This window comes from Phalacrocorax aristotelis, chromosome 3 (genome assembly GCF_949628215.1).
Source record: "Phalacrocorax aristotelis chromosome 3, bGulAri2.1, whole genome shotgun sequence".
NCBI classification, from domain to species: Eukaryota; Metazoa; Chordata; class Aves; order Suliformes; family Phalacrocoracidae; genus Phalacrocorax; species Phalacrocorax aristotelis.
Window position 1 is genome coordinate 23,258,463 of NC_134278.1, and position 14,827 is coordinate 23,273,289.

General features: G+C 39.7%; 1 protein-coding gene across 2 annotated transcripts in view; it reads left to right on the forward strand.

Annotated features, from left to right (window-relative positions):
* DLGAP2 (DLG associated protein 2) overlaps nt 1–13,812 on the forward strand; it is a 487,901-nt gene extending 474,089 nt beyond the window's left edge. For both annotated transcript variants that reach the window (XM_075086917.1, XM_075086916.1), the window contains 2 exons: nt 3,953–4,105; nt 6,399–13,812. In XM_075086917.1, coding sequence (XP_074943018.1) covers nt 3,953–4,105; nt 6,399–6,617 — 372 coding nt within the window. In that variant the 3' untranslated portion in view covers nt 6,618–13,812. The remainder of the gene's footprint in view (nt 1–3,952; nt 4,106–6,398) is intronic.
* The last annotated feature ends 1,015 nt before the right edge of the window (nt 13,813–14,827 follow it).

Genomic DNA, 14,827 nt, shown 5'->3' on the forward strand with positions numbered 1-14,827 from the left:
AATATGTGATACAACTTTCTACCTACCTGAAAATAGGACTGGTCTTGGAAATGGGAATATACATAACGTTCATAAAATTGGGTTTCATAATTTGCATTGCCAATTATATATAAGATGTCCTAGGGCTAAAGGAACAGATGCAGTATAATACTTGTGAGAGTTACTGTTATTGTTCTGGAAGTTCATTAGAGACTAATTCAATTCTAAATGTTATCTTCATGAATATGACAGCAGCCACCAGTAATATAAATGTTGTGGCAAGATGATACTAATCAATAGAAGAACATAATTCTTCTAGCTGTGCCTGGTGGTAGAGCACCTACTTTCTTTGGCTCACTTGAAAATCATGTGAACTTTCACCTTTTAACTGCCCTTACACCTCACACATTAAAAGTGCTGAATTCTGTTGTGTGCGTGACAGCAGTCATGACCTATATGTCTGGTTAGATACATTTCTTTACTTGTTAGTATTTGCCACGTAACTTTTGAAGGTGAAACATTTGTTCTGCAGAGACCTACTTGCTACTTTCCATCCATAAAGTTAAACATCCAGAATTTCTGAAACTGCAATCAAATACTACCGAGAAAGTCATGCCAAAAATGTCCTACCTTCTGATAGAAAGTGATAAGCTATGTGGTCCTCATTAGGAAAGAATCCAATTATCCACTTCAAAGACTCTGTCAAAACAAGAATTTTAATAGCTGTTACAGAATGACAGAGGAAATATGCAAAGTCAGGCAAGCAGGAGATGACCACGTTTGTAATATCAAATACATCATGTGTGCTCCCTATCTAGCCATTCATTTCACAGTAAAAGAAGGAAATCTTCATCAATGTCTAAAAGTTTCTCACTACAAATTTCAAAGTGCCCTTCATTACCTGATTGATTAAGCTATGCAAACTAAGATTTGGAGAGCCTAACCTCCACTCCACTTCATTTAGCTTCAAGTGGGTCCAGCACTTGTGCTCGAGAGCATTACTGTAATAACAAGCACAGCTCCTGCTCAGCACAGCCCTCAGCTGTTTGGAAGTGCCAACGATTCATCACTGCAAAAGCAATAGGAGCACAAGGAGAAATCTACAGCTTTGCAGACAACATGAACAAAAAGCCAGCAAGATTTTATTTCTCTCCTTCTTATTTGGATAATAAACCTTTGAACTCCCTAACAGCAGCTTTATCCCCCTCTGAAGACTTAGGCTCTGAATATTCTTCAGCTTCATTAAATCAGCAATGAGCTCTGCAGAAAGCAGCAACTGCAAAACTGGACTTTTACCTCATTCACGTTTTGAGGCTTTTCTTCCTATGCCTAATGATAGAGTTTGTTGTTAAATAGTCACTTGCTGCGTATCCACAGCAGGCTTTCTGTATGCTCCTAAGGCAGCGTCTCGGTGTCCCACGGGAACACTGCCAGGTAGCAGCCAGTTAGAGCATTCCCCCACTTGAAAACATCTAGCACTTACAGGGCTACCACACAACAGTTTCCCTAACAGTGTTCAACAATAAGCATAAATGTAGGACAAAGAACAACAGCGTTTACTTCTGCCAATTCAAAATGCAGCAAGGGTTTAGGAAGAGGAATATACTTCCTCCAACTGAAATATAACCAGGCAACTCTCCCATCACCTATGGACTTTTCTAAAGGGTCATGGGAACTTCAGGGGATGCATTTTATTATGCTCTGGGTTAAGTTCTCTTACCAAAGACTCTCACTTGGGGTAAATTCATAAAAATGTAAGCTTTGATGAAGTTTTTTTAAAGACTCTGGCTGGCTATCTCCTACAGTGTACTGTAGCCACTAACTGCTAGAAAAAAAACCATCACTGATTAATAACTACTCCCTTCTGCATTATTCACATTATCTCCTGTTACACGCTGGTCTTTCTTTGAAGTGTCTTCCTCCATACTCTCTAGTCGGCACAGATCCTGCTCAGCTCGTGAGATCATCACTCAATATGTCATGGCTGCAGGCAAAAACAGAGCGGCTCGAGCACTGGCTGGGTACTTTTTGCTTGCTTCAGTCTTCCTTCAGAAGGAGGGCTGCAAAGCTGAATTCCAAATAAGATACAAATAAATTAGCAGCTTCTGAGAAGAAACAGCTTTAAGCCAATCTTTACAAAACTTAGTTAGCTGTAATAGTAATCATTTGTGCCAGCATTTATCCATGGACTGTGGATCCATAAGCGATAGCAGCAGGAGGCAGCCCTCTTGTGTCCAGACAATGCACCACATGCTCCTCTGCAAGCAGCCACACTGGAGGCTTCGATCTTCTCAAACACGATGAGCAGTGGGGCACACAAAGGTACAGAAGAGCAATTAGCCTTGATTCAGAGGCAATGGCATTTCATTGAGTGGCACCGTTTTATGGCTATTTTGAGGAAACTGGGGAGAGGGACTGAGGAGACCAGGCTGGAAAGAACAGATTGCAATATAAGATATATTGCTGTGGGACTGTCTTGACAAGTTTCACAGAGAGAATAGTTTCCTGAAGCCTGAGATATTGACCTCTTTAGAGTAATTAATACTACTGACATAAATTTTAAATGGTTTTGGAGTAAATTGGGATCTACCCAATCAAGTTGTTTTCAGCAAACATTAATCTAGAGTTCTATCATGTTTCCCAGAAGTCTGTTATAATCTATATGGCCAGTTCTGTAAAGTCCCTGAATCTCCCTATTAAAGGAGACTTTCTTCTAGTCAAGAAGACTTCAAAGTGGGTAGGCCTTTAGGCTGGTTCTTAGCCAGGATTCCTAAAGGGGTTTAGTTAGGGGTAACACTGCATGTTGTCATGTCCAGTTCCAGGCACTCAGGTCCCACAGTGGCATCTACAAACCCAAGTTTGAGTAGCAATTCCTGGTGTAACACCCCTAGAATTGTGTAATTCAAGGAGGAATTCAACAGAAATGCTGACTTATCTGCCAGGTTTTAGGCAGCTATCTGGGGTTGTGTTCAACACGTAAAATGTCTTTGTCCACTAGATTTGTAAAAGAAAGGGTACAGAGCCTTGCTTCAGCAATAATACCAGTGTTTCTAACGTAGAAAACTAGTTGTTGTGGCTTTTGCCTAGGCAGGAGGAGATCCAGAGTCCATTTGGCCTGGTTTCAACACCATCTCTCCCAAATCTACTTTGTAGACCATCTTAACTTCTTCCTCATGCCCTGGAAGGGAAGAGACATTTCTCCATCATCTGCACAGAGATGTTTATCAATTAAACTCTATTTCATTGAAGTGGCAAGACTGTCTTATTGAACTAATACCAACGCTCATAGAACATAGGGTTAAGAGTCTGTATACTACCTTTTTATATCATTTTCATGTAGCACAGGCATCAGGTTGATAGTCAAATGAAGGGTCATCTTGATAATTGTTACCACCAATGTTTGCTTCATTAGGTGCTACATACGTAGCACCACTTAATTGCAGTACATGGGGATAGTGCCTTCCCCATGATTCTACATCCTGGAAAACAAAGTCCTAACGTCCCCATCAAAATTTTATACCTTACATATACATTTGAAAACACAAGACAATGTAAACATTGAATTCAGCATAAGCTGATAACTTCTTTGTGGTCTTGTTTTGTCTTCTAATAAGCTGTTGTGAATGTAATGTTTAACCAGAAAGACTTCAGGCTGGCCCAAGTATGAACCATGTTGCCTTTCCCTTTAATAATCAGCAGACAGAGGCTGTCAGCTTGTTCCTTTTTAGAAATGCAGGTCAGTACAGCATATGGTGCTAAGGAACTTCCCATGCTGCACGGATTCTGGAGGGCTTGCGTATGACATCCAACTCATTTGTGTTTGGGTTGTGTAGGAGGCACAATTTTCCAGTCACAGCTCCCAGCTGTAAAGCAGCACTGTAGCAATGTCATCTGGCGTGATGCCTTTCCTGCCTCAAAGCACGTTGTTTAAAGCCTCCTGGTCTATTCGTATTCTCTCCTTTGTGCACGACAGGACCCGAGTGCCATGCCGAGACCAACTTCCCAGGACCTCGCAGGTTTCTGGGACTTATTGCAGCTCTCAATTGAAGATGTCAGCATGAAGTTTGATGAACTGCACCAGTTGAAACTCAATGAATGGAAAATAATAGAATCACCTGAAAGGAAGGTAAGCAGACCATGGACAATACCATTTACTCCCCATTTGTAGTCCTGTGGTCTCCTTCGCCTTGTGTTACATACAATAGTAAAACATGATAGGTTTCTAACCCTAGAAAAAATCTAATTGGTATGGCCCAATTTATACACAGAAACCTTCATCAGATGTGAGGATTTTTTTCTTTTTAACAGTGCTGAGCTGAATTATACAACAAATAAAATGGTTTTTGCTAAGTTAGTCTACTCCATATCACTTTTGTTCTAATTATTTGAACTAAAATATGTTCTGATTAGTTCAGACCGAGGACAATAGCCGAAGAATTCAATCAAGGCAAACTCAGCACTCTGCTACATTTGGGGCAGCTCAGATCTGAGCACTACAGTGTTTAATCCCGCCTGTACGACTCAACTGATACTCGAACAGGAGTGAGATAAAAGCATGTGGCAAAACAGTGTAGGTCAAACTACAGCTTGGCCCACGAAAGTTTGCGGGGCAAAGAGTACTTCAGGCAAAATGCCCACACCTCTGCCCTGTAAGTCCACCACCTGGGAGACACACCAGCCACCATGCTTACAAACCAAAGGTGGCAAATTGCCCACAAAAGCAATGTAATTCTGAAACTGCCTTTCCCCTTTCTAGAGCTCCATCCCGCACCTTGATTATCCCACTATCCTTGCGGATTATTGTATCAGTCAGATGAACACAGCATTTGGTTTGAGTCAGTACTGTTGGCCTCAGGTGAATACTTGTTTGGTTTGGGAGGAATTAGGAGGCATTTTGACAACTCTTTCATTTCTTCATGCTCCTCTTGGATTTTAATTTTCAGCCAACTGGTTGGTGGATGGTGAGTTTGCAACTCTTGCTTACTAGTGACAACTGGAAGTAAGAAATTATTTTAGTGACAGCAACAGTGATGTTCCTAAGAGGGAAATAACTAAAAGTGGAAAAAAAAAAAAAAAAAAAAAGATGGGACAACAGGAATGGAGCCCTTCTGTTCCTGGCTGAAAACAGGAAATAGAGAAAATAAAGACTGGAAGACCTGGATGTCATGGGGAATAGCATCTAGGCTGCTGCACTGTTCCTGTTGAGTTGATAATGTAGAACTATGTTCTTAAATAACCGTAGTTATTTAGACTCAGAGTTAGTTTAAAAAAAAAGACCAAACGATGAAGAGTCTGTAAACCATAGGCACATCAGTTCAATTTTTGCATTATTTGAATCCTGCTGTGTATCAACTTAACTGTGTTCTCCAAAAGGAACAGCCCATACTCTGGACTATTGCAATTATTTTAAGAGTGATATAGCAGAAAGATTGTTCATAATAACCATATGAATTTGTGGAATCTCTCTCTTTGGGGCTATTCAGTCCAGTATTAAATATGATGTTGAAAAACCTGCTTTAACTTCAAAGTTGCATCTAATTTCAAGTGGGCTTTGAATGGCGGTTGTATCCGATCACCTCCAGAGATCCCTTCCAACCTAAACTATTGTATGATTCTGTGATTCTACAATATATTTTTAAGGCCCTTATATGATATTTCAGTGTCTCTAAATAGAGTAAAATATCAATTTCATACTTCAAAACAATTCTTGATTTAAAACCTGCAGAGCAATTTGCAGCTACTTTGGTACCAAAATTTACTGACTCTCACTTCATAATTTGATAATTCTTCACTATAATTTTCTTTAAAATGGTCCAGGCTGGCAAGCAGAACAATTAGCCCTATACTCTCTCTCTGGTTGGTGCTTGCATGCTTCCATTTAGCAATTCATAGAGGAGACTAAACTAATAGACATGTATACGCAGCTGCTATCTCATATCCAGCTGAGGCTAAACTCAGTATGATTAATTTAATTAAAAATCCTGTCCTGCTAATCTTAGACAGTCTTTTCACTTGATGAGACCACACAGATGTGCTGAATTCTTATTGGAGAGCCAGTGTGTGTTTCTGTTTATAATGAATGTGATAACGTGTCAGCTAAAATTAAACAAATTCATAGGAAAGCGAGGTACACAGTTTGCATGTGCAGCGTACCTGCGAGGACAGTAGAAGGAGGCGAGGTCTTTTTTAAGTCACAGGACTGCAGAATCTGTAATGGTTGCTGAAACAACAGGGTTTTGTCAGGGTCCCTAGTGTGGATGGCTATCCATGTAATCCATTAGTCAGCTGATTGGAGAGCACAAATTGAGCATGCTTGATGTATGTAACCAGTATTTTGCATTTCATGTCTTCGATTTGCATGCTCTGCTGACGGTACTTTCCGCACACAGTTCACCCTCAGTTTTAATACCCTATTGCAGGAAGAAAGAAAGGTTCCTCCTCCTGTACCAAAGAAGCCCCCAAAAGGAAAATTCCCTATCACGAGAGAGAAATCTCTGGACCTACCTGACAGACAGCGACAAGAAGCTAGAAGACGGCTAATGGCTGCTAAGAGAGCAGCCTCTTTCCGGCAGAATTCAGCCACAGAGCGTGCAGACAGCATCGAGATATATATCCCAGAGGCTCAAACCCGGCTTTAAAGACAGAATGCTGCAGAGTTCCTTTTTTAAACAAAATGCTTGTACAGTTTGTCACTTACCTGGTAATTTTTGTCTCATTCTCTCCACTAAATATGCCCTTGCTGTTGTGTTCTTTGTGCCATAAGCACAGTGGAATGCTTTTGATTTCCTCAGAATTTGCTGAGCTCACCGCAAGAATGACTTCTTTTTGTATTTATTGTCTGACTTACAATCAGCTACAATGGATAGGGCTTGTTGAGACCTGACTTATCCAATATATTCTCAGAGGACAACAAGAAACACCTCTTGAGATGGAACCCAGCTTACTTTTTTGTTATTTATATTTTTATAAAATGTGTGATAATTAGGGATAAGAATAACAAACTATAAATGGGTGCATCTCACCATTCACTAGAGGCATTAGCTAATCCAAGTAGAAGGTGCTACAAATGTAAAGAGCAGGAAAGAAAGAACCCATTTATCTCTCTGACCTCCAGTTTCTTTTCCTAGAACCCAGCTAACACATTTACCCATGTGCTCTGCCACTCTTCTCGTCTTTGTTACTGCAAAATTACATTAGGCCTCCCATGTCATGTTAAGTTTCTGGAGATGAACAGGGATATCCAGCCACTAAAACTCCAAAGTTCATCAGAAACCAAGAAGCATACAAGTCTGGTGGTGGTGGGAATGCCCACTGAGGAACGGTTGCTGTTAGCACTATAATGACACTCCGAAACCTAAGCAAAATTATAATGCAAGAGGACTTGAGTGATGGGTGAAAGGAAAATGGAAGCCTTAAAAAGTTAGATCTTCTGTAGCAAGATGTGTAAAGAAAAAGTTATACTCGCTCCTTTGGAACACTCACTGCATTTTTAACAGTTATTTTATGTGTTAACCTTTATTTTATAAACCTTCTCTCTTTCATTTCAAAAGCTGTGCTACATGTAATATTTCAAATTCTCAAAATGTTATATCATTTGAGTTTCCAGGGTATCCTTGAGAAAAAAAAAAAAATCTTGCTTGTTTAAAATGCCAGTTGTGATGTTGTAAACAGTTTAAGAAATATGAATGTGAGTGGTAAGTATATCTAAGTTTAAATGGTTATGTTAAGGTAAAGGTGAACTGTGGTTTACAGTTGTATTTTTTTTAGAACTATTTTTCTATGCAGTATCATTTATGGCAAGAATAAGCTTCTTGCTTGCTTCAGACATTAAAAACAAAACCAACCATGACTCAAGACATAAGTGGTTTCCAGCCATGGAATAAAAATAAAATAATATATTTTCAAGCCTCGCATTGTCAGAAGAGAGAGTTGGTAACTACCATGGTCAAGAGGCTTTAATTTAAAACAAATTAAGACAGAATTATTCCACTTCACCTACCTTCCAGAGCCAACTGAGCAACCCAGCACTTAGAAGTCTTCAGGTGAAGACGCAATAAGATGAGTAACCCACAGCCCCCGACTCCAAGGTTTGAATCCTACTGAACACTATTGTAGGTCAAAACAGTGTGAACCCAGTGAGACAGACAGCCCCAACTGCCGCACCCCCTGTTTACCTGCTTTAACAAATGCAATGTATTTAGCCATAGGCAGAACAGCTATTTAATTATACTCGAGCACTTTGGTTCTTCACCTGATGAGCACTTTAAATCTGAATCCCATGCACCCTGCAGCCTGACGGATGACTGAAAACATGAAGTATCGTAGGTTATGCAGATCTGACATTGCTTCAAATCTGTTTTCTTTTGGTTTTTTTTTTTTGTTTTTCTTTTTCCTTCTCTTTTTCCTACAGTGTGTAGTATTAAGCATGAGTTCTGTCTTTGGAGCACAGCTGATAAAGCATGTTTAGCTTCAAGATATGAATCTTCAGAGATGAAGTCTTGAGAAGTTTCTGTGAGGAGAAAACCCTGTAAATTGAGCCTGATATCTGGTATATACTTTACCAAATAGCCTTAAACTATATTTGGAAGCAAAAACCAAGACGAATGTATGTCCTTCAAAATGAAAAAAAAAAAATCCCTGAAATATTCTTCTATAGATGAAAACAGTATATTTCCCATCCCTTGTGTTTTCAAGGCATTTTCTATTAAGGAAAGAGCTGGATCCTGGGTAGTGTACAATACTGATGCTACTTCCTATATTAGTTGTACTATTTTAAATACAAATGTACGTGCAGACATTGGCAACTTTCGACTTGAAAACTGATATCCTATTTAAAATGCAAAACAAAATACAAAACTAAAGCCAGTGTCTTTCTGAAAATTAAGAAATTTAAAATAGACGCACACACCCCTATACATACATACATACATATATATATATATGGCAGCTGATACATTTTATCTAATTTTCCTGTAGACTTAAAGGAGAAATCACACTTGACTTACTTGCTTGAAGACCCCCACCTGCGGCAACAGGTCATGCAATTAAGACAATTAGTATTTGAACCTGCCAGTAATCAGACTGTATAAAGACAACTTGTTAAAACAACACATTACAGATAAGCTTAGATCCCAGCTGACCTAATAAAGCTGACTTGGAGCAGTCCGTATAAGTCTTTAATTTTAGAATCATATTTTGATAGCTTTTTGATATGTTAAGATTTTATTGGATGTTCTCAGGCAAAAATAGGCCTGGGTGAATGATGCCAACTCTGTGTTTTACATTTCCTGTGCCATTACGAGGAAATGTTCAATATAAGCTTTGGGTATCTATGATTTCTATTTGTTCCAACTTTGTTCAAAAAGAAAAAAACAAAAGAGTCAAAAGTAAACTGGATGCCTACTGAAAAATCTGATAATATGTTATCTGTGCATGTTACGTTTTGAAGTGCAATATTTTAAATTCTTGTACAGGTAACATTCTATCATTAAAGGCAAATAAGCCATTTCTATTTATGTATTGTACATCTGGTTAGTTTAAAAAAAATAACATTATGCTTATCATACTTGTGTTGCAACTAAATCAAAGTCAAATTGCTTCTGTCCCTGACATGAGAAACACAGCATGTGGTATCTTAATAAACATACAAACAAATCAATTGTAATCTGACCCCACATCATAAAAATAAAATTCAGTTACAAAACCAATGTAGGAGGAACATAAATAAACATAAAGATAGAAAGTGGAATGCTTTCTACTTAGACACTTCATGGTGTAGACCCACACAGAACAGCTGGATATAGCAGAATAGTCTAGTGCTTAACTGAATACTAATTAGACTAATATTTATTTTAACAGATGAAATTTATAGAAAGTCTCTGTTCATTTCTTCATTGCCTGTAAAACACAAGTATAATAAACAGAATTATGAAAATTTAAATAAAGAAGAAGACCTGACTGGTAAAATTGTTGATATTTGCCATACTTACTTTTGCTTTGTATATTTTTTTAGATTTGAAATTCTTTGTAAATTGGTGAAGCACATTATGAAGTGTTTTATTATTTCTTGTCGACCTGATCAGAATGGCCTTTGGCAGTGTGCAAAGGCTAATAACGTCGTACAGTTTAATACCAAAAATGACATTTTAATTCATGCTTAAACCTTGTCACCATGTTAGATTTCAGATCAGTCAGGAAGGAATTAAAGCATGCATAGGAAGGTGTGTGGATTTCATATATATATACATAAAAATACATTTCATATAATGGAAATTTTTTTTAATAAGCCTATGTCCTGCCGTATCAGTAAATCAGTACTCTAGTTCCATCTTCTTCAGCACTGCATCGGGTATAAAGTGAGGGTATGTTCCATCATTGGGTGGCTTTGCAAGGTAAAGAAACAACCTCTACGTGCTGACATGCCATACGTGACCCGCAGCCTCCTCATGCCCTGCTGGGAGCAATGCCCTTGCGAGGCTCCTGGCCCCACGACACTCTCGGGCAGCACTGCCACTTTGTGCCAGGTCCTCCCCACACAGGTCCCCCTGCGCCAGGAGCAGCGTGCCTGCAGATCAGCCCATCTCAGCCCTGTGTGTTCAAAGCCTTGAGCCTGCCCTGCCTGGTTGGTGGGTTTGGTGGCGGCAGGGGGCACGCCTGAGGCTGACCCATCGAGCGCTGGTTTTGCGCATGTTAATTTGAGAGCTGAAGTTGTCCTGGCAGCTCCATGTGTCAAGCTGTGTGCGCTGAAAAGCTGTGAAATCCTTTGTAGCAGGAGCCTCAGCATTAGACAGAGCTTAAAAGAAACGTGAAGCAGCGTTACTCCTGATACTGTTCCCAGAGCATCTTATGATGTAGTGATACCACCCTCAAACTGCATTCGAGGTGAGGCATATCAGCAAACCCCTTAAGGTCCACAGAGGTGCTTCCTGGTGTATGGCAGGTTGACACATTTATACAGTGCCTTTCTTCCAGAAGGATCTCCAAGCACTTTATTAGCTGACACACAAGCTCCAGGCTGGGCTGCAGCTGGGGCAGGTTACCCTGCCCATAGCCTGGTGACCCAGCATGGCCAGATGCTGGGCACTCTCCTGCCTGTCCCCACGCTGCCGGGGAGTTTCCTTCTGCACCACCCTCGCAGCACCTGGGAGGACCCTTACGGTCTGAGCCTGTGCTGAAGGAGGAGCAAAGACTCACTGAACCAAGAGGAAGACCTGAGCAAAGAAGAGGCGAGGGCAATGCTCGTACCATCCCTACAGGGCATCAGCAGGGAAAGCAAAGCATCACGTTAAGGTTCCAGAACAATGTCTGCCAGTCCCAGGCATGGGAGCTGATGGCACCTGCAGCTGAGACCTCTCGGCCAGAAATCTCAGCAAGTCTCTTCTTTGCAAGTGCATTTCCCCATGGCTTTCTTAGTGGGAGAGATCAACCTGGGGCACAAGCTGCAAAAGCAGCCTTCCGCTGTGGCATAATTGCCAAGCACCCTGTTCTCTGCCCTCTGGCCAAGCTAACGAGGTATAACGAGGCAAAGGACTTAGGCGTAAGGACTACGCTTTGGTTTGGGCAGCTGCTCTTTACTAAGCCTCAGCTCTAACCCTAAGGATTCTTTGTACGGCAGAGCAACGGAGACACGCCTCTCAGCATTGACAGGAGAGGCAGACTAGAGGCAGCTAGTTCATACTGCAGATAACATAAGGAGGATATAGACATACAGATATATATAAATAGATATAACAGTTTTTCGGTGTCATGGTCCCAGACGGTTGGACCCAGGAACCAGTCAACACTCACATTCCTGTAGACCATGCCCCTTTCTTGCAGCTCGGCCTCAGCACTGACGGCCGTGGCAGCTTCACTGCCTTAGTGCAGCCCCACGGCCCCTCTGCAACTAGTCACCGTGTTCACCTCCAGGGACCATCTTTTGGGAACAACTGTTTTATGGCATATTCGTAAGCATACACAGACTCCTGGCAGGAATTAAGCCCTCTGTATGTACAGAAATCGCTTAATGTATCTCTGAAATGCAGCTACCTCTATGGTGTAATGCTGCAGCTGTTTAACTACATAATAGGCTGTTCAGGACAGCAAGTATAAAACAGAAATTGAAATGGAAAGTTGCCCAAAAGAGAATTTGACCAGCATATTTAGGCTGAATCAGCTCCTCTTAATGAAATAAAATTCTAATAGCTGCAAGAGGCCATGGCACTCATTATATCTAAAAACCATATTCCAGATCCCTTCTCATTAAATGCATATCGCATTTCGTAAATGATGATCACAGAAGAAGACTGCATGTTCACAGTCCCACCTTTTCACACATGGGTGTTTCTCCCATTATCTTTCATTGCTGAAACAGAACTGGGCTTTTGAAGTCAGAGAGTAGATAGTGTAAATTAGTATGTCTACACGGCTTGCTCTTTAACTGAGCAAACATAACAGTTTTCATCAGCTGGCAATTTAATTCTCTATTTTATTAAGGCCAAATTGTTATTTTTCTAAATCGGTCTTGTTGGACAGGACTTTTTACTCCTCTATTACAAAACCATGAATATTTTCACCTAAGCTTGAATGAGGGGGAGGTTTGTCTGAAGATATGGCCGTTAGTCACCAAAACAGCCCATCAGTGAGGAATTTTCTTCTCCTTCCCTTACTCTTCTTTCATTCAACACAGAATTTCCTGTTCCTAAAACTAAACTGTTACACAAGTTTCTTATTTGTGAGATGAATTATTGCAGAGCTTTGGGCTAAGTTCTGATCTCGGTTGTATTAGAATCAGCGCTAAGGAACTGAAATCAGAAAGAAGTGTCAGATTTGGACCAGTATAATTTGATCAATATCTGACTTGGCAAGTCCTGCTGAGGTGGGAAGGACTTACCGCTCGACGTAGTGATGAGCCATTACTTCACAGGGCATAGGTCTTCCTTTCGGGTAGGTCACAATGAAGCAGAGGGCTTGGTAGCAGGTTCAAGTCTCTGATTATAGTCCTCACAAAGAAACACTAGCTTTGTTTGTCGTTACCTGTGGAATCCACATGCTCACATCCATGCTTTGATTTACCCTTTGGAGGTTTAATTATATGGCCATCTCATTGAAAAAGGGCTCAGCATGTATGTATTCTTTAGCCTACTTTATATATTATTTTCCTGAATTAAGAAAAATTCCCTTTCAAGTAGCCTGACTTATACTGCTCTAGAACTGTTCTTTCCTGAAGAAAAGCCACTATGACTGTGCAGGATTTTCTGTACAGAGACAAAACTCATACTTTCATTTACCATGTGACATGCCAAAATAATCGTGTGGCCTAAGGACTAAATTAAATGCCTCCTATAGAATTTCAAGGAATGTTAGAACCAGGAAACTAGCTGTTTAGTTATCATTAAAAGTATATATAAATATATATAAATATATATATACATAAGAAATCATATCAACAATGAGGATGAACTGAGTGCCAAATATTCACCATCTGTATAAAGCTACACTTCACTAGAATTAAACTATTTTATGTAATTCTCTTTCTCATGCTTTTATGGTTCTTTTGATAAATTCTATTCAGTAGCATGCAGGATACCTGAATTGAATGTACAGTATGTTGTTTCATTGCTACAATAATTTCTTGCTTCTCAGTAATATCTTCTTTACCAGAATGTTATTTGTTACTTTGAAGACATATCTGAGAATTGTTTTATTATTGAGTTATTCTTTTTTCATGATTCTCTACTCACCTCCAGCTGATTGTAAGAAAATGTGCTTCACTGTTTTGCCCCATGGCTCTTTTATGAAGCTGCCTCTTTCAATTGGTTTATGTATTGTTTATGTTCATCTCCTGTAAATAATTCTGCAATTAAATTTTTTGAGAAAAATAGAGTATACTCTTTATTACATTTTAAATTTTGCATTAGTTAAAATATGCCATTTCCCATCAGACAATTTGTAGACCACACCAAATTATTACTTTAGACATGTAGCCTTTTGAGTGTCAGGAAACTCAGTTTCAATAAATTAATTTGGTTAGCGTTTTATCTGAATACAAAGGAAGGCACATTTAAAAATCTGAAGGAATTTGGCAAATAACGAATCAGTTACGCAATGCTATCAATGTGTTTTGATTTACAGTCATTAATACTCTTGGTATAGAATATCATGCACTGATTTTGAAACAGACCATTGTATGCCATCAACAGAAAGAAGAATAGCCTCTTTTGCATGTAAAACATCTGAAATTGAATTCCTTGTAAGCAATTGTTATTGGGCAGAGGTAACTGAAAGAATTTGTTTTGGAAAGGTGAATCCTGCAGCATCTCTGTGTGTGTTTTTTGCTGTTTGCAACAGAATAGCCCAAAGAACTTTTAGCCCACTTTATGCTTTCCAGCTCCTTCCAGGGCAGACAAGTCTCCTTCTGGGAATGGCTTTAGCATCTCAGCATTTAATTTAATCAAAAATTTAATCAATACTTTGCATTGGCCACACTTCTTGCTAAGACAGAAGCCACAGTAGGCATGAAATGAAGATGTGTGGACTCTTTGAGTCTAAATAAAGGAGGTACCAGAAATACTGTGACAAATACGAATTTATTTGGCATAGAAAAGTGCTTAGCTGCTTGAATCATTGGATTTTTATTGCTCTTTTATTATATATACTATCGTAACACTTCGAAGCCGTAGCTATGGACCAAGACAACATTGTACATTTACAGAATGAAAATATTTCCCTTAACACAGAGTGTTTGCAACCCAACCACTAGGTGAGAAACAACAGATAGGCAGATACAGGAGAGAAACCAAGGGCAAAAAGTGAGACGCTGTTAATTAAAATGAAGAGCGGTGGTTGCAGCATCCCAGCAGCCCATCAG